At 39.4% G+C, this 26,201-nt stretch overlaps 2 protein-coding genes and 1 pseudogene across 5 annotated transcripts; 2 read left to right on the top strand and 1 right to left on the bottom strand.

Annotated features, from left to right (window-relative positions):
• Positions 1-638: 638 nt before the first annotated feature.
• LOC113047389 (synembryn-A-like) lies at positions 639-5,638 on the bottom strand (annotated as a pseudogene).
• Positions 5,639-7,526: 1,888 nt separating this feature from the next.
• On the top strand, positions 7,527-9,175 carry LOC113047664 (insulin). The gene is made up of 2 exons (XM_026209009.1): positions 7,527-8,002; positions 8,903-9,175. Exons 1-2 carry the CDS (start codon positions 7,825-7,827, stop codon positions 9,055-9,057), a joined length of 333 nt encoding a protein of 110 aa, XP_026064794.1. The 5' UTR covers positions 7,527-7,824; the 3' UTR covers positions 9,058-9,175.
• Positions 9,176-9,890: 715 nt separating this feature from the next.
• Positions 9,891-20,247, top strand: LOC113047143 (splicing factor, arginine/serine-rich 19-like). 4 transcript variants are annotated; one of them, XM_026208421.1, is made up of 11 exons: positions 9,891-10,072; positions 10,568-10,621; positions 10,771-10,893; positions 11,039-11,115; positions 12,818-12,918; positions 13,006-15,357; positions 15,457-16,698; positions 16,798-16,880; positions 18,242-18,550; positions 18,979-19,107; positions 19,212-20,247. In XM_026208421.1, exons 1-11 carry the CDS (start codon positions 10,067-10,069, stop codon positions 19,368-19,370), a joined length of 4,635 nt encoding a protein of 1,544 aa, XP_026064206.1. In that variant the 5' UTR covers positions 9,891-10,066; the 3' UTR covers positions 19,371-20,247. The 4 variants fall into 4 exon arrangements, with proteins under 4 accessions (XP_026064206.1, XP_026064205.1, XP_026064207.1 ...); XM_026208420.1 differs by having other exon boundaries at positions 13,006-16,698; XM_026208422.1 differs by lacking the exon at positions 11,039-11,115 and having other exon boundaries at positions 13,006-16,698.
• The last annotated feature ends 5,954 nt before the right edge of the window (positions 20,248-26,201 follow it).

Here is a 26,201-nt window from a genome sequence, read left to right on the forward strand (position 1 = left end):
ACACAAGACTGCCTTGGAATTTTATTATTATTATTATTATTTTCTCATTTTGTTTTTCATTTTGGACGGGTATTTTATAAGGGTAGGAATGATATCGTGGAGGGAAATACATTAGAAATCAAGCAATACAGTCAAAAAAATAACCTGCTCTAAATATTTTACTTAGGTTCAAAGTGTACTAACCATTAAACGTTTATCCGAGGATGTACAGAACGGTAGACTGATCCTCAGCAGTGTTCTTCGAGGTAAACATTCCACTCCTGCTAGAGCGCCAAAAAAGAATCGGTAGAACTGCACTTCCTGTTGTTACCATGGTAACATAGCCATGGCAACACAACACCAGCAGCATTTTCCAGTAGTGTTTGTCTTGTCTTTGGTGTGACGGCTGTCTCTCTTTGTCTCTTTCTTTCTCCTTTGCTTGTTACTAGCTTCCTATTTTACGGTTTCTAGCTCATCGTGACTCACGAGAGTTATTACAAAGAGATGACATTCTTGGCTATTTTGTGTAGGCTACATTATAAATTATTTCTTGCCTGCCTTCACACGTCCTACAGAGCTTCGTTTATTCTGTTTAATTTCTGTCTCAGTAAAATGTATTTTTACATACACAAACGGATTAAATGAAACAATAGATTATTTCCTTATTATAATTTGCATGATTTTTAGTTGCGCTATTATAAATATCGTTTCAGCGCTATATCAGTCATTGGTATAAAATATCTTGCAGCTGTCTTTCATTAATCATCATTATCATCCTGTCCTCATTACAGCTCTGTTCTACTATCCTCTTCCTCCTCCTCCTCCTCCTCCTCAGTGCTGTGCCTCGTCTGGCCACAGAGCGGCGCCAGGTTGCCGTCCGTTGTCACTCACTCTCATTGGCTGAATGATTTTGTTTCTGAACGGGTGTGGTGGAAGGATAATAATGCTGAAACAAAAATATGTATATATATTAAATAAGGCTGCTGTATATCATAAGATGGTCACCTTTTCACTACACATACATTTTGAACCGAAAATCAGTGATGATTTTACCACATTCCTGGTGGAATATCTCTGAGACATACACACCCTGAGAGTTTGTTGGACATGTTTATGAGTCTGAGTGCCTCTGCCTCTGTCTCTTCTTCAGTCATTCCTTCCACTGAATCGGACTCTTCCTCCACCCGTCCTGTCACAGTGTTAATCCTGTCCTTGGCCTGTCTGTACTCCACCGTGTCTGAGTCAGAGTCACTGGAGTACTGCGGTTGAGGAGAGGGGCAGCGTGCCGCCAGCAGAGTTCATGAATACCATACCGACAGCACTGTTTTAAATGTCATAGAAAGGTGCTGCAGTGATGACATTTTTGTAGGCCAACCCCTGAAACGAGTTAGCATTTTAGCACTTCTGTTTCCTTTGTACTGAAGGCGATAGGCTCTTTGGTTAAATGCCTAAAATATTTCCCAAGATATTTGAATGTTTTTTTTTTTTTTTATGGGGGCAGTCGTGGCCTGTTGGTTAGAGACGAACTTGTAACCTGCAGGTACGAGTCTCAGGTTAAGCAGGAATTGTAGGTGGGGGGAGTGAATATCCAGTGCTCTCTTCCACCATCAGTAACATGACTGAGGTGAGACCCTTGAGCAATGCACTGAACCCCCAGCTGCTCCCCGGTGCCACAGAAATGGCTGCCCAATGCTCTGGGTGTGTTTTCATGGTGAGTGTGTTCACTGTGTGTGCGCGTGTGCCTTTGGATGGGTTAAATGCATAGCTCAAATTTCAAGTATAGGTCACCACTTGGCCACATGTGACTTCACTTCATTTTATAATGATATACAATAAATTGGGAATACCCCTTGTGATTTTTAAAAATCAGTTGCTAACATATAGCTAAATGCTACTACAAAGTTGTCAGGGCCATTAAACAGAATCACACACAATAAAGAAGGCTCATCTACTTATTAGTCTGCTAACTATTTTAACTCAAACTTTCAGGAAAAGTATTTTTAAATAAAGATTGAATTAGTTTTCCAAAGCAGTGGTGGGGACCTTAATGCTGTTTTTTTTGGTAATCTGTGCAGGGTTGTCCTGCCCTGGCAACCAAAAACACACTTCTTTGTGACTTTTCGCGACGCTCTCGCTCTGATCAGTGAATCGCTCTGATCAGTGAAATGTCTGTGCTCAGCCTCGCTGTACGGGAGCGTGCGCTCTTCTGGCAGAAGTGCCCTAGGACCCATATAAGGAAATTCCGCTCCATCTAACGTCACACAGAGCCATACTCGAAAAAAACTTTCCGAAACTTGTGACAAACCGGAAGGAGTATTTTTGGAACAGAAATACTCCTTCAAACGTACAACTAATTTTGAAACTTTGTCCATGTTAGCATGGGAATCCAACTCTTTAACAGTGTAAAAAACTCAGTATGCATGAAATAGCATTTCACCCCCCCCCCCCCCCCCCCTTTAAAGAAATAGCCAATAGGAAAAAAACAGCTTTTACCTCATCTACTTCCTGTCTGTGCACACTGTAGGTCAGGGGTGTCAAACTCAATTCCTGGAGGGCCAGAGCCCTGCAGAGTTTATATTCAACCCTCATTAAACACACCTGATCACATCAATCAAGTAATTCAGGCTTATTTGAAAACTACATGGTTTCTGTGTCAGAACAAAACTCAGCAGGGCTCCGGCCCTCCAGGAATTGAGTTTGACACCCCTGCTGCAGGTAATGTTAAACAGGTTCTTGAGAATCTCAAGGGCACGCTGAGTCACCTCCTTACACACAGGGGGTGCTGTGAGGTCTTTCACCCCAGCACACTTCCAAACACTGTTCCAGAGCAGCAGTCAGCATGGACACAGGAAGAGCACACAGAAGGAGTCTAGAAGTGTCCACTGAAAAAGAAACAGGCAGTTTTGTGTTCTCCTAACACAGTGGTCTACGCTGAGTTGTTTTATTTTAAATTAATTGTTTATAGAATTTGCATTATACAAAAATATAAGTACATTTCAAACAAAATTAAAGTTAAAAGATAAACGTTTCATTGTTTCGACACTTTAGAATACTGTTCCATTGTTAATGAATAACTACACAGGAACAGATGACTAATGCACTATTAAGATTGTAGCAACTACCTAACAAAAAACTCTGATTAAAGATTTAGTAAGTAATAGTGCTCAGTGCTTTTCAGAAACTACTGTATACGTTCCTAATTAATGTGAATTGTGCATATAATTAATTCTAAATTGAAGATCATGGTTACCTACTGGTAATGATTCAAGTATTAAATTAAATTCTAATCAGAGTTCCTTGTTAGATATTAGTAGCTACTAGAGTGCTAATATTGCATTACTCATTTGTTCTTGATTAGTTACTGTATACATTAATGATGGAAAGGAATTCTAAGGTTTTACCAAAAATCTTTCTGTCCACCAAGAAGTCATTAGCCTGGAAAAATGTGTACTCCAACAATCCAGTAAAGTTTGAAAAATGTATTTTTACAGTGTATGTATCACTAACAATACCTAATTCCATATTTGTGACCATGGACCACAAAACCAGTTCAAGCTGAACAAATAAGCTTTCCATTGATGTTTGGTTTATTATGATCAGACAATATTTGGCCGAGATACAACTAATTGTAATCTGGAATCTAGGGGTGCAAAAAATCCAAATACTGAGAAAATCACCTTTAAATTTGTCCAAATGATGTTCTTAGCAGTGCATATTACTAATCAAAAATTAAGTTTTGATATATTTACGGTAGGAAATTTACAAAATATCTTTATGGAACATGATATTTACTTAATATCCTAATGATTTTTGGCATAAAAGAAAAATAGATAATTTGGTAACACTTTAGTATAGGGTCCAATTCACACTAATAACTACTTGCTTATTAGCATGTCTGTTATTAACATATTGGCTGTTTATTAGTGCTAATAAAGTATATATAATGCATGACATCCATAATCCTACCCAATACCCTAAACTTAACAACTACCTTATAAACTATTAAAAAGCAGCAAATAAGGGGTTAATTGAGGCAAAAGTCATAGTTAATGGTTAGTTAATAGTGAGAATTGGACCCTAAAATAAAGTGTGACCGATAATTCTGACCCGTACAATGTTTTTTTGGCTGTTGCTAAAAATATTCCCCAGCAATTTAAGACTGGTTTTGTGCTCCAGGGTTAGATTTGTGTCATTGATTGTTACCTTGCGGAGCTCTATCCTAAGCTCAGGCCGTAAAGCAGTCAACAGAAATAAGAGTTGCAGTTCATAAAACTGACCACTTGGATGTGAGGAGGAATGTACACCTTCTTTAAGTCTTTCTGACAGGCCATGGAGCAACCTGGTGAAGAAAACAAAGCACGAGAGAATGAGACAGTGAGTTTTCTTTAATGACATTGAAATATATAATGACACCATACTTGGCAAATGCTTCACATGTAACAATTTGAGCCTAACCTCAGGATGCTGGCTCTCTCTTGTACTTTCAGGATATTGTAGATGACATTACACAGGGCCTTCATCGCCTCTTTCCTCCAGAACTCTCCATCATCATACTCGTCCTCCTCCCCCTCCTCATTCTTCTCTCCTCTAGCATCCCTCTTTCCTCTTGTCAACAGCACACAAGACCCCATCTTTCCTCACGTTTTCTTCATGGCAGTCGTTCTGTGTTTCTCTCCCAATATTTCAGTTAGATGTCACATTCACAGGGTTGAACTGCAAGCCTCCTTCACTAACCAAAGGTTCAGCACAGGCTGCAGAGACACAGACTGAATCATCTCCTTCCCTGTAACATGCTGTGTGTTGTGTACTGCTGCCATTATTATCCGGACGTGTTTCTGTCTCATTCTCAGGAGTGATGTCACTGTGGGAGGAGCCTCTTCTTCAGGACAGGTAGGCAGGGCAGAGATGCCCCCGAGTCCAGCAAGAGTTGGAATGGCATAGTCTGTGATGAGGGGAACCAGGGCCTTTCGATCACACGAGATAATTCGCAGAGTTCGCAGACACACTCTCAAAACTCCTGGCTGCAGCCGCATGTGAATGAACCAGATCAGAGCTGCAGCAAGCCTCTGGAAGAGACAGAGAGGAATATGGAAAGGAAAGGTTTGAATTTCAAGCATCGTATTTGATGGGAATAATATAATCAATTACAACATGGCCAAACACAGGTGGACAAGCTGTCTAATTTTAGATCCGGTTTGAATGTAAGGAACTGAAATTCAACTTTAATTTTTAATGATTGATTGATAGACAGACAGGCAGAAAGAGGAAGTTGTGGCCTAGTGTGTGCGTGTGTGTGTGTGTGTGTGTGTGTGCATGCGTGTGTGTGTGTGTGTGCGTGTGTGTGTGTGTGTGTGTGTGTGTGTGTGCGCGCACACTTCGGATGGGTTAAATGCAGAGCACGAATTCTGAGTATAGGTCACCATACTTGGCTGTATGTCACGTCACTTTCAGACAGATAGATAGACAGAAAGATAGGAAGAAAGAAAACTTAACTAGAATATATGGTGCTGGTTTGTGCTTTTGGCCATATTTTATGAACAAAGTTTTAAAGAAAGAAGTTATGAAAAAATGTAAAAAAGTTTGGGAAAGAAGTTTGACTCACCCTCCGCAGAACGAGATCTGGATCCTTGTTCTCATCAGAGTCTGAGTCAGAGTCAGTTTATTCCTGCGGAACTGAGTGGAGAAGAACAAACATTCACAAGAGAAAGAAGAGGTAAACAAGCAAACAAGAAGAAAAACATAAGCTTTTGAAATAATGAGAGGTGACATGAAAAAGAATGAAGTCAGTGCCTGCCCTTCAAATGCAAGAGTCAGATTTAATTCATGGTCTGCTTCTTTACCTATAAAAAAACAGATCATTGAAGTTCACTGAAGACTATTAAAGACTTGGGGTACAATCCTTTTAACACAAAGGAGAGACTACAAAAGCTTTAATTTATAAAAGCTTTATTTTGTTAGCCCGGGCATCATGAAGAGTGTAAGTGTAAATGACTCTTGTGAATGCATGAGATACAATTATCTTTTTGACACAATAACTGGTAATAACAACAAAATAATGAGCTCAAAAGAGTAAACAGGTCCATCTGACAGAAGGGGCCCCAGGGTGAGACAGACGCTGCGTATATTAGTTTCAGATTACACACCTCTCTCGTTTTTCTTCCCCACAGACGTCTCACTCCCTTCTTTATTTATCTACAGCAAATACCTGCTCTTTTTCTGTAGGTCACGTGAAAGATTTACTTCTTCCAGCTCTCTTTGCTGTTCTCAGTTCAATCTGAGAATAATGAGCATGTGACAAAAAGAGAGAGATCATGATTAAAAACATGCTTGTGATTATAATATACACTGAATGAATGAGATGTGAATGAAGTGAGGGATAAAGATAAGTGAAGGTGGATGAGCGAGATTTACATTATTAGCTGTGTTAATCCAAGCCACGTGTGCTCTCGGATTGAGGGCAGTCATATAAACACATATAAACACAGACTTTAGAATTGACCTTTCTTCTCTCTCTTTCTTCTACATCAAAATAGAAACATTGTGAGTTCTGTGAAAACCAAAGGGAGAATTAAAAGGTGAAATATACGAGGAGGCAGGATTTGAAAGGCTCTGCAAATGCTAGGCATATTAAAACTACAGCACACCGCAGAAACTGTCAAATGACGGGATAAGTAACGAGAAACACCCTCCAGGTTTACCCCAGTTCTGCTGTCATGGAAACTGCTAATATCTGAGTGTTGTAGAAGTAGTAGTAGATTCTAACAGTTTTTTTTTGTTTCTGGCACAGTGATCATATTAAGCATAGTATTCATCTTTTTACTTTTAATTAAAATTGAGCATTGTGCTTGAAATCATATTTAAAATCATCCAGATGTATCTGAACATTGTCCTGGTCATCTTTTTTGATAAACTGAATAATCTTCATGTCAACAGGCATTCTTAATAATTAATAATCAACCAAATATAAAATATGTTAATTTTTTGAAGAGTATTAAAAAAAAAAAATATATATATATATATATATATATATATATATATATATATATATATATATATATATATATATATATATATATATTAGCTCTGTGGTTTTAAAAGCACGTGATGAGTTTCCTTGCAAATGGCACATGTTTAGTGTGTCTCTGTCTTCGTGTGTTCCATTTTGTAATGTGACAGGCCTCAGATTCAGATTCGAGTTTTCAAAAATCCCATCCATCCTCTCTCACTAGTTTACAGCACTGCAAATAAAACTCCACGACCGTGCATTTTGTCCTGTCTGTGGGCACAGGTTTTGCAGTATTGTATTGTATTCTTTCTTTTTTAATTATGTAAAAATACTACTTACTGCAAGAGTTATCCTCAGAACATGAGCGCTATTAGTGAAAAAGCCAATAGGGCCAGATAATATGAACCAAAAAAAAGGCTTGTGCAGCTATGCTGGCATTCACACAACACTGAGAAAAAGACAGAGCGTTGGAGAGAGAGAGAGAGAAAAGAGAGAGGGATGAAAGCAGCACATGTTTATATCTAATGCTTAATAGGGGTAATTAAACAAAGTGAGGGTCAGGAAGAGAAAGGCTGGGATGACTGAGGTGAGCTGATAGGGGGTAATTATTTGTACTGATTGAAAGTGATTAATTGAGGCTAGATGTTCAGTTCACTGATGGACCCTCATAAAACACAGAGTCTATTAGAACAGAGAGACACACACAGAAAGAGACAACAAGCCCAGCACTACTGGACAGGACGACACTTTCACTCTTGACAGGACACGATCAACCTGAGCAGACAGGATAGAGTTGCTGTTTTCCGTTTCATGATCTGTAAAGTTTCGTCGTGAGGAGAATGGCCAGCCCTGGGATGCTGCTGCTGTGTCTGTGTGCCGGCTCTCTGGTGACCCACAGCGGCGCGCTCGGGACTCGAAGGCTGTGCGGGATCCAGCTCGTGGACGCGCTGCTGCTCGTCTGTGGAGAGAAGGGTCTCTCCTACCGGCCTGCCAGGCGGGTCAGAGAGCACGCTTTCCGTGAGTCTGCTCACAGCTGCATTTCTGTGCGATGCATTCAGTCAACTTGACAGTAAGAGATAGCCTACTGTCTGAACATTTTTAGTGATCATTTTTCGCGTAGCAAGCATGAGAACCCATTCGATGCACAATAAAGTTATCGGGTAAAAAAAATAAACATTTAGTAGGCATATCACAAAATTGTCTTTGTGTGTTTTTAAGAGGTTAAGAAGCTATATAATTCAAGAGAGAAGAAAAATAAATGATAATATGAACTATCACTATGACATTTTTTCCCGGAGTAATCTAAAAATATTTTGAGTAATTTTTTAAAACATAACATATTTATTAAATATATTTCAATCTATAACCCCCCCCCCCCCACACACACACACACACCTAAAATGTCATTAAATTTGATCATTATTTAGTTACTGCTGTGCCAAATATGAAGTGCAAAACAAATGAAAATTATATAGTAAAATGTTGTCAAATACACAGTTGATGACCAATCTGCCCGTTTCTTCCACTGTTATTTAAATAAGACATTTCTCAAAATAAGACATACTGGCTTAATGACAAGACAAGAGAGTACATTATGACATAATGTTAATTTGTGGGTGAACTACATTTTAAGACAGAAATTAATAGGATAGATTTATGATATATATTAATCCATTAGACTACTCTTTGCATTTTTGTAGCATTTTTGTGACAGTATCCAATTAATCCCTTGTAGCCAACCATCCCTGAGGTATTCTCCCCATCTCGTATCGGAGTATGATATTTATTAAAAGATCATTCAGGTCTTTCCATCTGTATGCGTTGTGTAGAAAATGGGAACATAGTTGATTAATTAATTAAATGTTATTATATTATATAATGAATAAATTTCTAATTACACTGCTCGTCTTTCAACAGGTGTCATGATGAGGAGCAGTGTCCCCTTCCTGTGGCAGACTGGAGCAACTGCTCCGAGTGGAGAGAGAGGTTCTGTTGCAAAGAGAGGCATTGTGGAGCAGTGCTGTCATTTCTACTGTGACTATTACGACCTGGAGAATTACTGTAACACATAGAGAGTCTGCTGCATGCACTTCACCTGAGTAATAACTTGCTTTATTTAACTACTGCAGGTCTGGGATATGGTAGGCCTATTTGGATGATACCAACCTAATTATGAACACTGGTAAATTAAGGATCACTTGAAATGTTACACAATGTGCACGTTTATGATTAAAATGTTTGCATATATAAAAAAATTAATCAGACTGTTTTTGTTTGTGTTGCACAAGACAAAGGATGTTATAGCAACACCAAGGAGATGGGTTTGATTCCACGGGAATGCATGCAATGTAATGCATAAAAAATGAAAGCATTATTGAAAACAATACAAATGTTTATGACAAAAAAGGGACACAGAGCAAAAATGTTTTCAAGATAATGTGAATGGTTAAAATATTTTTATTAAAAATTAACCATTATATTTTTCTTTGCCATTAAGTGGCAAAGAAAAACCTAGTGATTAATCGGTTGCATTTAAATACCAATTTAAAATCAAATACTGTATTATTAAAATATTATATTCTATAGTAGCTAGCCTACATAGTAGGACTGTTTCAAAATAACTTGAACAATCGCCATATATATGACCAACAAGAATCAACTAAATTACATTTATTAATTCATATTAATGCAATTTGATAATTTAAGCTAAAATAATATATATATATATATATATATATATATATATATATATATATATATATATATATATATATATATACATATATATATATATATATATATACATATATATATAAGAAATTCCCATTGATCTCTGATTTGCGTCGCCGCCGCCACAGAAACAGTCTTTGATGAAAAACATCATTTCCCATCAGCCCATGCCGGCAGCTTCACAGAAGGGGAAGCTAAATGGCGGAATCGGATGGGAAGGGCCTCTTATTGTGTCTCTTAAAGAAAAATGTTTCGTGCCTCTACATGTCGTTTTAAAGTTAGCAAAAACACTGTGACGGGTTTTAGCAGCTCATCAGCCTTGGGATTCATCAGCCGGCTCTTCTTTGCACTATGAAGGTAAACGGCTCTCTTAGCTTGTCTAACTTAGCTAGCCAGCTAACTAACCCCTCTGGGCGACAAAATCATTTAGGTTTTAAATTATTGCTGCTAGCGCTTAAATGAAGCACATATGAGAAAGTAAGCTACTAATGCTCAGTGCATTATGAATGAGACGTGCTGTACAGTATTGGTGGTTATTAAATGACAAATAAGAAGTGAGCACACAGGCAAACACTGCAGTATGCTAGATAGCATCATCTTCCATCAGTTTCATTCCCTGCACACGATCAGTGCTGTCACTGGCTCAAGAAGCGAAGGCGTAGTGTTGAATGTCAATACAGATCAAGCTTTCTCATCGGTTTACTCGTGTAATCAAGTTCCTCTGAGTGCTCTTCAGGTTAAAGACAGAGATTCAGAAGTAGTTTTCTCCCATCTCTCAGCTTTATGATGGTTCAGAGCTGATGTATCAGATCTAGATTATTGATTAACAACAGTGATGTCTGCTATGTGTAGATGGGAACAGATGGACAGGCTGAAAAGGACAAAGGAGAAATTGTGCCAGGCGAGGTAAGCGTCATATCATCTTGTTAGTGCAAGAGCAGGTTTGATAGTCTCTCTGATCATATATATATACTGTTGACAATGAGATTAAGATTCAGCATGCACAGCACTCTCTGCTGAATATGCTTGATGTCTTCTCTCTCGTGTTGTTGTAGTCAGAGTCTGAACAAAGTCCTAATGAAGAGGAGGAAGTGGAGAATAAAGCAGACAGAAGGACAGTTGGCTTGAGATGTTTCCAAGGAAACAGAGAGACCTCAGAGGATGCGCCTAGTGAACTGGTAATATTATTTAGGCAATTTGCATAGTTGAAAGTTATTGAGTTAAGTCCTGTTACATGCTTTGTCTGTCTGTAATTTACCCGGTTTGAAATCGGTGACCTGAGGTGACCCTTGAATCATTTAATTTGTGTTATACTCTTGTTAGGGGGCTGCTGTTGTTACTTCCTCTGAGCCTGTATTTCTTGTGCCTCAGCTCAGCTCACAACCTCAGTACCTGGACTGGTGAGTGCTTAATTCAGCACATACAGTTCAAAATTGAGCATGATGGCACCATAATTGGACTTAGTTTGCTTATTTACTTTGAGGGATGTTAGTGTTTTGTCTCAGTACTTGTTGATTGCTTGTTGAAGCGGTGTTTAATTGTCTTTGAGAGGTGCTGGCATATAAAAAAAAAAGCTTAGTACACATTTTATCAAAGTTTATGACCACAACTGGGTCCATTACACTGTCAATTCAAGTCAAGTCACCTTTATTTATATAGCACATTATATAATACAGATTAGTGTTGTCAAAAGCACAGACTGACCACAATATCGTTCAGTACTGAAATGTTAAAAACGTCCATTTTTGACGCGCTTAAACAGTGCTGATTGGTCTTTGTGTATGCATGAACACAATGACAAATCAGTGCTGTTTAAGAGTGTGAACAATGGATGTCACACCCCTAGCAATACATATTGATATTGAATTATTGTCCAGCCCTCCATCAAATCAAACTAAATTCAGTCAAAATCCTTGGCCATTTCATTGTTGTCATACTCCATGGTGTATTTTATTGGTGCATATTCTGTTTGGAGAATAATCAGATTATTTTTACTTCTGCATTGAAGTGTTCTGAATATGTAATTTTAATATTTGTAAATATGTATTTTGCTTTGGCACTACAACATTAACACTAAAAAATGTCAAAGATGTTACAACATTTTATTTTTGTCTCAGGTACAGTGAAAATGTCAACAGTGCAAGTAATATTCTAAAATACTATCTTAACGGGGTCAGCTGGAAAATAGGTTTATTGTTGAGGCCTGGGGCCCGTTCCTCGTACGTCACTTATTACATCCGAGATTAAATGTCACATATAAGATGATATCATCGTGCTAATCAGGATCTGGCTAATTTGGTTCTTCGAACGCACGTGTTGTTGATGATTAGTATGGCTGGATTGAGTCATCTGATTTAAAAGGGGCTATGTATCGATACTCGAAACCATGATCAGCAATGCAGTGATTGGCTGGCGGTAACAGTCACCTGACTTTTATAAGGAAACAGCCAAGTAATCCAAACTGCATAAATGGTATAATAGATAAGTGAAATGTGCACTGTTTTTGTTTTATTTAAATTTTTGACATCATTCCCAATTATTTCGATTCGCAATTTATAATATTTGTACAGTCTTAACATTTTTTCATTCAATGCATTAAGTAGCTCTTCATTTAATTTTATATTTGGATACATTTGTTACGTGACCGCATTAATGAAAGTTTCTTAAGGATCAAGATTATCTTACCTGGATCTCCTGCACTCCATCAAGCCGCTCCCATAATAGCCGTCGTCACTTAAATAATTGCAAGACTCTACATTATCTGTATAGCATGTGTGTAAGACTCGAATACAATTATGAAGTAATTATTTTATGAAAAATTAATATTTCAGTGAGTAAAACTGGCTATAGTGTCTATAGTAGGCTATTATGGACTACACAACATTATTATAGTATCTTTAAATTAATTTTTAAATGATTATTATTATAAATTATTTTCCCTGGATCAGTAGGATACTCTTGTAATAAAGTCGCAGTTGCAGCGGACATATTTTGAGTATCAGTTCTGGTTTAAAAGATGCTATCTAATCTTGTTGACCCTGTTTTGTGTTAAACAGTGTTACTGAAAAACTATAAACTCCTATTTTTTTTCTTCTTCTTTAGTGACTTTGAAGTGGAGCTAACAGCAGAAGTGAAAGTAGAGAATGGCTCTTCTCTTGCTTTGTTGACATGCGTTACCCCAAATCTTGGTTACCAGAAGCCAGGTAGGTTCAAGTCCATAGCTTGCCTAAGATAATGTAAATAGTACTGTGTGATCAAACGGATACCTCTTTTATCATTGTCTTTCTTAGGGTCCTTCTTAAATGGAAATTTTCACTTCCCACCGTCTTTAAGGAAAAAGAGAGTTTCTATAGACAGTTTTTTGCCTTTAGGCTCTTTTTCTGGATGTTCCTCAAGTGTAATTCAAGCCTCGGGACAAATGCAACCGGCCTCTTCGCTCAAAAATTCTAATGGCGTCATAGAGATGGCCAAAAGTCCTCTCCCCTCATCACCTTCCAACTCACCATCATCTCCTTCGTCTTCTCCCTCCTCCCCCTCCTCCTCCCCCTCATCGTCATCTCCTGGCGGAATGGGTACAAACTACCATGAGGATGAGGACAGAGGCCATGCTGGAGACAGCAGGGTCAGCAAAGGAACTGGAGACTTTGTGTCATCCACTTCTTCATCTTTGGTGCCATCATCGATGTCTGTGCCACCTTCTTCTAATCCTTTACTCCATCCATCTTCATCATTCACAAATCCATCCAATGATGGACAGAGGGAGAGTTTAGAGAATGACATATACGACCCCTTTCACCCAACAGAAGGCGAGGGGGAGAGAGATCAGGCATCCACTGAGGACGAAGAGGAAGAGGTTGATAAATATGATCCATTTGAGCCAACAGGTTCTCCAGCCTCTGAAGCAGAGGAAGAGAAAAGATGTATGGATGAAAATAATGCAGGAACCAGCATTAACAGTGAAGGGAATGTTGTGAAACCCAATAGAGCGTTGGAAATGGGGACGCCTGCTGGCACAGAGGGGGGTCATCCAGATTCAACAGAAGTTGATGCTCCATTGATGTTCAATAATGTACCTTTAGAACTCAATAGCAAGCGACCCATCAAAGATAGAATAAGGGAACAGGGAAAAAATATAAGAGAACGTGGAACAGACTCTGAACACTCTGAGATAGAAGAAGGAGAGATAGTGGGTGCCAATGAAAGAGGAAGGGAACGAGTGATTGAGAGAAGGAGGGAGGTGTTGCTTCCATCTTCAAGCAGTCCCTCTTATCTTCAAGCCAGTGTCCCAAAACCTGAGAGGATCTTACGAGTGTTAGAGGGTGATGGGTTTGTATCTGTCCGTGCTGATGAAGAATGGGAGAGGGAACCAGTGGCTTCTGTGGGTGTCGGAGATTTAAGACGAAAACTGACAAGTAGGAGGAAAGAGATGTTCAAATCATGCCCTTCTTCTGCATCCATATCACCGCCACCTGTTCCTGTTTTGCCTTTGCCCTCTCCTTCCTTTCCCAATTCTCCACCTCTATCAACTGATAAAGCAAGGAGTCGCAAATCCTCCAAGAGCTCTAAAGACAGGGATAGACGCAAGCGGAAAGAGGGAAGAGGAGATAAAGAAAAGAAGAAAAAAAGGAAAGAAGAAAAGGAGTCAGGTGAAGGTAAAACAGAAAGCAAAGAGAGGGACCGTGAAAAAAGTAGTGTAAAAGAGAACAAAAATAGGGATAGAGGGAGAAGTAGCCAAAGTGATGTTCACAAGATGAAAAAGAGACGCAGGAGCACTCCAGAACATTCCTCCCGCTCTCACTCCCAGAACGCCTCACGACACACACACAGTCGCAGATCCTGGTCCAGTCACTCTGAGGATCGCCACAAAGATAGAGATCGAGATAAAGTAAAGGAAAGAGAGCGAGAAAGGAACCATGAAAGAGACCGGGATAGGGAGCGGTGGCGAGATGACCGGGATAGAGAGCGAGACAGAGACTCCAGAAGAAGAGATGAACGTAGGAGAGATAGGGATGAAGATATCAGGAGGTCAAGCAGCCAAGAGAGAGGCAGTACAAAGCGGAGCAGAGGAAACCGTGACAGGCGAGACCGAGAGAAAGAGATGGTCGGAGAAAGAGTTCGAGACAGGGACAGGAGAAGAGATATTAGACCTGTTGTACCCCCGTCCATTCAGGATCTTAATGGCTCTGATCTTTTTGCGATTAAACGTACCATCACTGTTACCACCACTACAATGACCACCACAGTACCAGGTTCACCACCCCATAGCCAACGGTGCTCCCGCAGCCCATCCCAGAGCTCAGACAAACATCGTAAGAGAAAAAAGAAACGAAGGAGACAATCAGATGATAAGGAAAGAAAGGATGAGGACCACAGGAGCAGATCCAGAAGCAGATCCCGCCCCACCTCCCTCACGCCTCCTCGTTATCATGGATATGAATCTGACCGTCTCTCGGATCATCCTGAGATTGACATGCTCTCTTTGGATGGGGAAGCACTGGATTCAGACTACCCTTCACTAGAGGACTCACCACTGCTTCCTCCTCCTCCTGAGCCCCCTCAACCCAGTCCTAAAATTAAATCCGCAGCACCCAAAACTAGCCGACATAATCTGAAGAAGAAATCCAGATCAAGCAAGACAGTTGGTCAGTCTGAATCCACCTCCACCTCTTCTTCTCATAGACCAAAAGCCAAAAGTCAAAACCTTCTGTCATCTCTCTCACCTCCTCTTTCTGCATCCTCAGGCAACATCACCTCCTTTCAGCCCACAGCGTCCTCATCAACTACTAAGCGAGGACGGAAAACCGGTAAGGAAAAAATAGGGAAGAAGGATACCGGGCGTTCTGGCAGGTCCAAGAAGCTCAGTGGTGGTACCAGAAAGGGTAAGCTCCAATCTAAAGTCTCTGTTCTAGTGCGTGAAGGTGTTAGTAGCACCACTGGTAACTCTGGGAAGCTGGGCCTTGACCTTCTTGGACCTGGTGGTGTTGTAAGTGGAGCTTCAGGGCCCTCAGTTGTTGGTGGGTCTATTGCTGTGGTTTTCCGCCGAGACAATGAGAGCCGATCACCATTTCTTAAGCCCTGCTCCGAGACACTGGCCCTTCCAGGGAGAGGCAAAGACCCAAGCAAAACTGGGAAACAACGGAACATACTCGGGCCTCTATCATCAACAAATTCAAGTGGACTAAAGTCAAAGAAGGCCAAGGCAAGCTCTGCTACGTCCACGTCTTCATCTGCCTCTTCCCCTACTTCCTCACTGGCAGCGAAACGTAGAAGGAGGCCTGGAAAGAAGCCCAGAGAGAAAGGGATAAATGTGGATGGAAGTGATTCTAAAGGTGTTAATAGTAATTGTAGCACAGTTGGTGGTGGTTGGCCGGGAGTAGCAACAGAAATGCAGCCTTTGGTTGGGGTTGGATCCAAGCCATCCAGTCCTCCTTCAGCTCATCCTGGTCCCACTCCCTCCTCTTCTTCATCATCCTCCACTTCCTCATCAGCAAGTATTCTTCCTCCGTCCTCTTCACCACCACACACATCCCCACTGTCTTTGCCTCCATCTCGAGATACTAGGGAGTCATCCCCAGACTCTCAAACTGTTGATAGTAGCTGCAAGACACCAGAGCCTTCATTCCTCTCAGAGGATGGCCCTGGTCAGTCCAAAGCCTTGTCTCTCACACCCTCAAAGTCCCCTTCCAGCCCTCCCGGTCTGCAGTCATCGCAGAGCAGGAGCGATACCATATCTCAGTCCACTTCCAGTACTAAACCTCTCCCACCAGATGATCTGAAGGGCTCACCACCATGCTCTACTTCAACGTCTCTGGTGTCAGCCTCCATCTCTCATTCCAGTGCTCCTCTGGCAAATGACCCTTTTTCATCCTCCTCTTCATCAGTATCTTCATCTTCAATTAACAAGCCACCACCACCTCCGCCTCCACCATTACCCTGGAGTCTACAAACCGGAGTGGACTGCACTGCTGGAGGTGTTTTAGCATGTGAGTGTTACATTAATTTTTAAGTAATTCCCTTTCCACATGCACTTTAATTTTATAGTAGGATTAGAAGTCATGTTCTGCTTTTAAATCTCTTTTTAGTGACAGCTCTCCTCTTCAAAATGGAGGAGGCCAATATAGCCAGCAGAGCCAAAGCACAAGAGTTCATCCATGCCACAAGTCAGGTAAAACCTGTGATATTACTAAGAGGTGGTCACTTTAAACTTTTCTCTCCATTGACTTACTTTCGTATGAATGCAAATTCAGGAGACCTGGAAATGGAAGCACATATGAAGTAGGGCTGTCAAAATTGCTCAAAAATGACGTTCGAATATTCCCTCTAAAAAATACACGAATATTCGAACTATTCGAACATCTGGTTGTGCATGTTCTCAATGACGCGCATTACGTCAATAACAGGCCAAAATAATACAAAGAGACATAACTACTTGTATAGATAGTCTATTTAAGTTTAAACATATATGACAACGTATTACCTACACAAAAACAAGGAAATCAACTAATGGCCAAGACTGCAGACCTCAAGCTCTCTCACCCTCACATTCTCTGCGCATAACGGTTTAAATTTTTTAGTTCTTTTATTAATTTAAGTTCGCGACTGTTGTCCCAAATAAAGCAGGCTTCATTCAGTGATTGAAACAAATATTATTAATATTAATTGAAGTTTTACAGCATATATAACTGACATTGAACTGACAGCTGTGCTGTGATAAACATGGAACTTTTCGTTGACATGAAACAATAAATAATCAAACCTCGGATCCATTGCTTAACAGAACTCCCCGAAGCGTGCCCTATCCGCGATACTGATCGGTCTCATGTCCTTGCAAATGAACGAAATTAATTTATCCGTTATGGCCTCTTGTCGTGTTGCAGACAAAGAGCTTGCAGCGGGCGATGCAAAGCTGGAGTTCCACACATTATGCCATGCTTATTTGGGTGCACATTTTTGAGATGTGACCTCATGTTGCTAGTTGTCGAATGGTAGCTATCCTAACTGTATCTTAAATAGCTTGCATGCAACTTTATCTCGCGGGTCAACAATTTACCTCATTTTCTCTGCTGCTGTTGAGTTGGACTCTGCACTTGCTGGCATCTTCCATGAAGACGCATCGACTTTCAGCAGTGATGCTGTGCCTGAGTAGTGCGACTCCTGTTAGGCTGTGACCTGTCCCTGAACCCTCAGGCGCGCTAGCGCGCCCACTCGCAAAGCAAACAACCATGCCTCTACTACCGCAGGCCTTTTTTTCCACTTTTTTTTTTAATTAGAATATTAATTTTCACCTTCGAAATTATTTTTTTGCATATTTTAAAGTCTAATGTTACTTCCTGTTTATTATTATTTTATATAATGTTGGTTTTCCTTATAAATGCACTGTCAATCCAGAATAATTTTGTATCCTGTTTTAAAGTAGCTCTACCAAAGGCTTTAAGGCTAGCTGATTGACATATTCAATTGCTATTGTTTGGGAAGTAAATTGATAACTAACTAAATTTTTATATTCTTCCCTTTCATTTTACACAGATTCTCTCTCAGGCCAATCAGAACCAGTCCCAGCCACACCCTCCTTTATCATCCTCATCTCTCTCATCACAAGTTCCTCCACCTCCATCACATGCTCCACCCCAAGGACCCACTCCTGCCCAGTTTATTCTCCACAGCTCTGTCCCATTGGTTGGCTGCACCAAAACTCCTCCTTCACACTTACACCCTGGACTCTCAATGGGTGGAGGCTGTGCTCAAACTCCACCGCCTCCATCGCCAGTGGGAATGGCAGGGCCAACAGGGGGCAGTGAAATGGGCTGGGATAGCGAAAGTAAAGACCCTGACAAGGTATCAGCACTTAATTTAACATTCTTCTCTCTCTTTGTTTCAGCCCACAGGTCTTGTAGACAAGCATAGAATTCCTTTTGATCTATACATTTCTATATTTCTGTAATTAGCAAAAAGTAAAATGCGCTATGGCTTAGTGCCAGAGTAAATCGAATTAATAATTTAAGGTGCTTTGGATTTGAATCACTTTAAAGTCCATTTACTATGGGGATGCAAAAATTATGTTTTTTACTTCTAAGTTCAGTGCTATTGGCAGCCGGTTGGGCCAAACATGAATTTAAAAACATGCAAGGACAAAATATGCTTGATAATTAATAGTTTTCTTGCTCTCAGTGTTACAATATGACAAAATAAGTTTTTTTTTATTTTTTATGGAATAGCAACCCTATCTATAACAATCCAAATCTAAATCAACTACTTTTGGTTAGTATCTGAAGAAGCTCCACACCCAGGAGAGGGCAGTAGAGGAAGTCAAATTGGCCATCAAGCCATACTACCAGCGTAAAGACATCAACAAAGACGAATACAAGGATATCTTAAGGAAAGCTGTGCACAAGGTAAATAAATATAACTTGAAGATAGCCTTGATTCGCAGCACACAACACAGTGCTACTCATAAATATTTAGACAGACCATGACTAAATCTGTCTTTACCTCACAGATTTGTCACAGCCGGACAGGTGAGATAAACCCAGTTAAAGTGAGTAACCTGGTCAAGCTTTATGTCCAGAGGTACAAGTATTTCAGAAAGCATGGCCGCAAGATGGACGAGGAGGAAAAAGAGGACAGAGAGTCTGCCTCAATGCATTCCTCAACATGATTGGGCAAAGACTGTTTATTTCTCTCCATCTGGTCAAAGAAGTTTGCAAAATCTGCTCCCCTGCACATGTTTGAGCCCACCATGGCTATTGAGTGACAGTTGTTTGTTGTATTGCTCTGTTCCCCCTATGTGTTGACATCATGTAAACCTGAGTACTCCACCCTCCTTCCTGTCTCTTTTTCTTGTCTTGCTATAAATATGTATGAATATAGAAAGGTGGTATGATATAAGGTATACCCTCGAGAGGGAGAGATAAAGATGGCACACACTTTCTTACACATTATGTTCAACATGTATATACTTTTAAGTACACTACATGGGTGTTCTTTCTTCCTCTCTCCCTTTCAAAGAAGGGTGCACATTTTAAATAGTCAGCTAGATTACACATTTATTACTATTGAGTGTGAAAGAATGAATGAAAGAACTGAGAACAGAGATTTAACGTTCCCCGTCCTTTAAAACTAGGATTGAAAGTGCAACCTGAGTCTTTTTCCTGCGTCAGAGAGCATTCATTTGTAGATGTGCTGCTCAGACACGTGACACTTTCAGAATCGGAGATACCTAAGGAATGGAGGATATTTATCAGTTCCATCTCCTAGGACAGTGGAATGTGTATATATATGTGTGTGTGTGTGTGTGTGTGTTTTTCTTTTTACTTCCAGTATAAACAGCTGAATTTATCTGACAAAATGTCCTAGCTAGAGAATTTGTTTTACCCCATCTAAGCTTCACATAATATAATTGAGTTGGCAGAAGACCGTGTGTATATGAATGGTTGAGATAAATGCATGCGTTTTGGATTTTGTTTGTACTGAGGAAAACTGTAGTTATTTTGAAAGTCACATGAGAGATAAACTTTCAAATTTGTCCTTCCAAATGTAGACGACTGACTCTTTTCTTTATCAAATCATCGGTTTTCAGCTTAAAGCTCTATGAGCATAAAAGCAAGAGTTCAACATCGTTTGGAATTTATTTCTCCCAATTTTAGGCATTCATATGAATCATCTAAAAGCTTGCCTTATTATTGCCCTTGATTACTGAGAAACTAAAACCTTATACAGTATATACAGATGTTACAGTTTCCCACCCTACTATTATAAAAATATGTTGTTATGCAGTAGATGGTGACTTTACATAAATGCAAACAAACAGACAAATGTGCATATTTAAAACAAATCAGATTTGGAATGTAACTAACTCCGTAATAATACTGTAAACTTTCATTTATCCATCAAACATAATGCAATGTGTAATTCAAAATATGGGTAAAAAACCTTTATAAAAATCGAAAATTACACGAAAATCATATTGTTACAGACTCTTTCTTAGTGTACAATATTTCACATGTAGCTAATGAGACCATTCTTCATGCTAGAGAGATTAAGGAGACTAAACCTCAATGACAGTATACTGTACTGTAAAAATATGTATAGCTTGAGGGTGAAAGCTTCCTTGAAACCAGCTGAGGATAAAACAAGGACTGTCTAAAGGTAGTATTGAAAGGTTTAATACTTCAGCTGTCGATACAGATTTTACTAAACTTATCATGAAAGATAATGTACACTTTTCATTTAAAATTGCAGTTTACATAAAAAAAAACCCATGTCTTTATTTTGACTGCATAAAATCTTAAAGTTGGTCTTACTGGGATTAAAGTACACTAATTTAACACTTCTTTGAAGGGCTGAAAGATGTTATAAGGATGGAAATTGGCCAGGTCACCAGGGACACACCCCTACTCTTTATGAGAAGTGCCATGAGATTTTTTTAGTGACCACAGAAAAGGTCAGGACCTCAGTTTTATGAATCATCCCAAGGATAATGCTTTTTTAAACAGTATATTGTGTATACCTTTGTTGCATTATGTCCTTCATTATTTGGGGGTGTGAACATGAACACCTCTTCATCACGTGTTGAATTAGTGCATTTCATTTGGACATACCAATTATACTGATTTCATATAAAATTTTAAAATTAATCTGGTCATTCCTGTTATACATGTTTCCATTCCCATCATATGGGTTCATATATTGGAAGAAATGCTTAACTCAACTTTAAAGATTTAAAACGTATTCATTTTTTAAATCACAATATATAACAGGCCTTTATAAAATCATATTCATTCAGGGTTATCAAACACAAACCCGATTCCCAAAATGTTGGGGAACTGTACAAATTGTGAATAAAAACAGAATGTCATGATGTGGAAGTTTCTAATTTTAATATTTTATTCAGAATACAACATAATGACGTATCAAATGTTTAAACTGAGAAAATGTATCATTTTAAGGGAAAAATAAGTTGATTATAAATTTCATGGCATCAACACATGTGTGGAGTCCCCTCTTCTTTATAACAGTCTGCAAACGTCTGGGGACTGAGAAGACAAGTTGCTCAATTTTAGGAATAGGAATGTTGTCCTAATCTTTTCTAATACAGGCTTCTAGTTGCTCAACTGTCTTAGGTCTTCTTTGTCACATCGTCCTCTTCATGATGCACCAAATGTTTTCTATGGGTGAAAGATCTGGACTGCAGGCTGGCCATTTCAGTACCCGGATCCTTCTTCTACACAGCCATGATGTTGTAATTGATGCAGTATGTGGTCTGGGATTGTCATGTTGGAAAATGCAAGGTCTTCCCTGAAAGAGACGACGTTTGGATTGGAGCATATGTTGTTCTAGAACTTGGATATACCTTTCAGTATTGATGATGCATTTCCAGATGTGTAAGCTGCCCAAGCCACACGGACTCATGCAACCCCCATACCATCAGAGATGGAGGCTTCTGAACTGAGCGCTGATAACAACTTGGGTTGTCCTTGTCCTCTTTCGTCCAGATGACATGGCGTCCCAGTTTTCAAAAAGAACTTCAAATTTTGATTTGTTTGACCACGGAACAGTTTTCCACTCTGCCACAGTTCATTTTACACACAGAGATTGTTCCAGATTCTCTGAATCTTTGGATGATATTATGCACTGTAGATGATGATAACTTCAAACTCTCTGCAATTTTTCTCTGAGAAACTCTTTTCTGATATTGCTCCACTATTTTTCGCCTCAGCATTGGGGGAATTGGTGATCTTCTGCCATCTTGACTTGAGAGACACTGCCACTCTGAGAGGCTCTTTTTATACCCAATCATGTTGCCAATTGACCTAATAAGTTGCAAATTGGTCCTCCAGCTGTTCCTTATATGTACATAAAAATTTTCCAGCCTCTTATTGCTTTCTGTCCCAACTTTTTTGGAAAGTGTACCTCTCATGAAATCCAAAATTAGCCGATATTTGGCATGACATTTCAAAATGTCTTACTTTCAACATTTGATGTTATCTATATTCTATTGTGAATAAAATAAAAATTTATGAGATTTGTAAATTATTCCATTCCTTTTTTACTCACAATTTGTACAGTGTCCCAACTTCTTTTGGAATTGGGTTTGTGTGTGTGTGTGTGTGTGTATATATATATATATATATATATATATATATATATATATATATATATATATATATATATATATATATATACATGGTAATACTTTAGAATAGGTTACACCTATGAGTTGCTTATTAGCAGTGTTGTGGGTAACGCGTTACAGTACTCTAATTACTTTTTTCCTGAAATTTGTAACTTAACGCGTTAGTTTCGTGCGTAAGTAATCAGTAACTTCGTTATTTTTTTAAAAAAAGTAGTCCGTTATTTTAAGGAAAGGAAAATCCCGACTGCAGCCTGCTTTTTGTCAGACAGTATGCCTAGGTTTACTGTGCCACCTGCGGATGTATCAGCGGAGCCGAAGCTCTGTGATCGTAAAGTCAATGGCTGTGATGCGTCTGTGCCCTGCGCCTGACCCTGTGTGTGTGGGGTTTTTTTTTTTTCGAACTCCCGGCAAGATAGCAGAGAGGACCGCGTTTGGTTTATGGAAGTATGCACATTATTTTCAATTTGTCAACGAAAAAGAAATCGACTGTCGGACAAACGTTTCGAAAATCTGCTTCTGCTACGTTTTAATCACTACTTTGAAGAGTAAATGTAAGAGGACTGTGTTACAGCGAATTTAGGCTTGTGACTGTGAGTGACACTTTAATAATAATTAGTTCGGCTATTAAGCGATTTGTCATTTGCCTGTGTGGCAGTGAAGGATTTAATTCGGTTTGTTATCATTTTTGTTTGACAGTCAGCTGTTAATTTTTGTTAGATCGTTGGCTGGCTGGTTGTTCATCATTTCTAAATGGATTTAAATCTGCAAGCCTGTTTAAGGTTGTGTTTACAAGTAAGCATAATTTTACTTTGATAACTGCATTATGTAAAGTTAAAGAAAAATCAGGAGTTATCTTGTGGTGCTCATAATATACAGTAGCCTAGGCTACCCGGGCTGGTTAGGTGCGAATTTTGATTAATAATATGTTCTGTGATAATAAATAAATAAAACGCCATGTGGAATAGCCTATTGCTGACTGTCTTTCCTGTTATTGTTATCCTGCAGTGTTAATTTAGTCGGATGAATGACGTTATTCATTGTCGGGAGTCACGACTTCTAGGTGCATTTAAAGGGGCCGGGGGCTATGTCTGTCGTGTGTGAGCCGCTGCAAACGGCTTTTAATTTTTGGCAACGCATGAGTACTCTAACGCGTTACTTTTATGAATAGGTAACGCTGTATCATAACTAATTACTTTTAATTGATGGTAACGTTGTAACTTAACTAACTACTTTCCAAAGTAACTATACCCAACACTGCTTATTAGCATGCATATTACTATAACATTAGCCATGCATTAATGCTAATTAAGATCATGTTAATGCCTTATTCTACTTGACCTTATTCTACATCCCTAATCTTACCCAATACCTAAACTTAACAACTACCTTACTAACTATTAATGAGCATCAAATTAAGAATTTATTGAGAGAAACGTCGTAGTTAATAGTGAAAGGGGGGGGGGGGGGTAAAATGCTCGTTTTCACTCAATATCCTGTTAATCTTGAGTACCTATAGAGTAGTACTGCATCCTTCATAACTCCAAAAAGTCTTTAGTTTTATTATATTCATAAGAGAAAGATAGTCTGTACCGATTTTTCCAGGAAAAACACGAGCGGCTGGAGGCGTGACGTGTGGGCGGAGCTAAAGAATCACGAGCACCAGTAGGCTTTTGAGTTGAGAGCGTTTGAAAGCTCTGACATTGCCTTGAGGAAAAAATCATCATCCAAAAACAAACCATGGCTAACAGTCAGATTCAGCCGTTTATTTATGATCCAGAATCAGATCCCAAGGCTGAAACTGAACGAGTGCAGCAGCAGCAACGACTCGCTCCGGGCGGGGCTCGAAACCGGGTCTCCGATGGGAGGCGGAAGCACTAACAAGGAGGCAGAGATATTTTAAGCAGTTTTACTCACCGCCTGTGGTTCCAACACACAATGTGACCCTTTTTCGTTGGGATTGCATCATCCTTAAGAAATAAACGATATGCAAATCCGTCGTCAAACTGGGCCTTGTTTGTAAAACCAGCATTTTCGAAATGCAGGGAACAAACAAAAACACTTGCACAACTCCGTTGATGCTCTGTAAAAATAAACTCCATCCACTGGTCCCTTAATGCTGTTTTTTCTTTGGTAATCTGTGCAGGGTTGTCTTGCCCTGGCAACCAAAAACACACTTCTTTTGTGACTTTTCGCGACGCTCTCGCTGTGATCAGTGAATCGCTCCGATCAGTGAAATGTCTGTGCTGCTCAGCCCAGGGGGCAAGGAACTCGACCGGAAGTTGAAGTCGGGTGGGGGCTGCCATTTTTTAGCAGAACTTCACTTGCGTTAGCATTCCCATTGACTCCCATTCATTTTGGCGTCACTTTGACAGCGAATAACTTTACATCTGAGGCGTTTAAAGACTCCGTTTGTCCATTATTTATTTCTAAAGATACACGACAATGTATAAAGGGCTCCATTACCTTCTATGTTACATTATGGCCCCGTATAAACAGTTTTTGTAAAAAATAGGCTAACGGTTGTGTCATAACCACGCGACTCTCTGTCGCATTACCGTACAGACAGGAGGAGAAGCTCGCAGGCAATTAACTTAATATGGCGTACTGGCGTTACATTTTAAAATACTATACAAAATAATTAATCAGAATACTTACTCCTGCTCACTCACGACAAAGAACTCCCCGCTCAAGCTCGCCGTCTCTGCAAGATTAACGATGGCAGTTTGCACGCACAGCCACTTAGAAGATTTACATCTGTCAGACAGGTTGCTGACGTCATCAAGCTTAGTTTGAGTCTGCGTGTCAGAAACGGAAGTGCTAAAAAACGCTAAAAATGGGCTTCACTTGTCTCAATTGAGTTCCAATGGGGTCGCTGTGTCCATTTCTTTTACTGTCTATGGCTCAGCCTCGCTATACGGGAGTGTGCGCTCTTCCGGCAGACTTGACCTAGGACCCATATAAGGAAATTCCACTCCATCTAACGTCACACAGAGCCATACTCGAAAAAAACTTTCCGAAACTTGTGACAAACCGGAAGGAGTATTTTTGGAACAGAAATACTCCTTCAAACGTACAACTTAATTTTTGAAACTTTGTCCATGTTTAGCATGGGAATCCAACTCTTTAACAGTGTAAAAAACTCAGTATGCATGAAATAGCATTTCACCCCCCCTTTAATAGTTAACAAGTGTTACCTATTCTAAAATGTTACCATATATATATATATATATATATATATTTATATATATATATATATATATATATATATATATATATATATATATATATATATATATATATATATATATATATATATATATCCAGATGAGTCTTCTTACAGACATATGGTAAAAG

Source organism: Carassius auratus, chromosome 28 (assembly GCF_003368295.1).
Source record: "Carassius auratus strain Wakin chromosome 28, ASM336829v1, whole genome shotgun sequence".
NCBI classification, from domain to species: domain Eukaryota; kingdom Metazoa; phylum Chordata; class Actinopteri; order Cypriniformes; family Cyprinidae; genus Carassius; species Carassius auratus.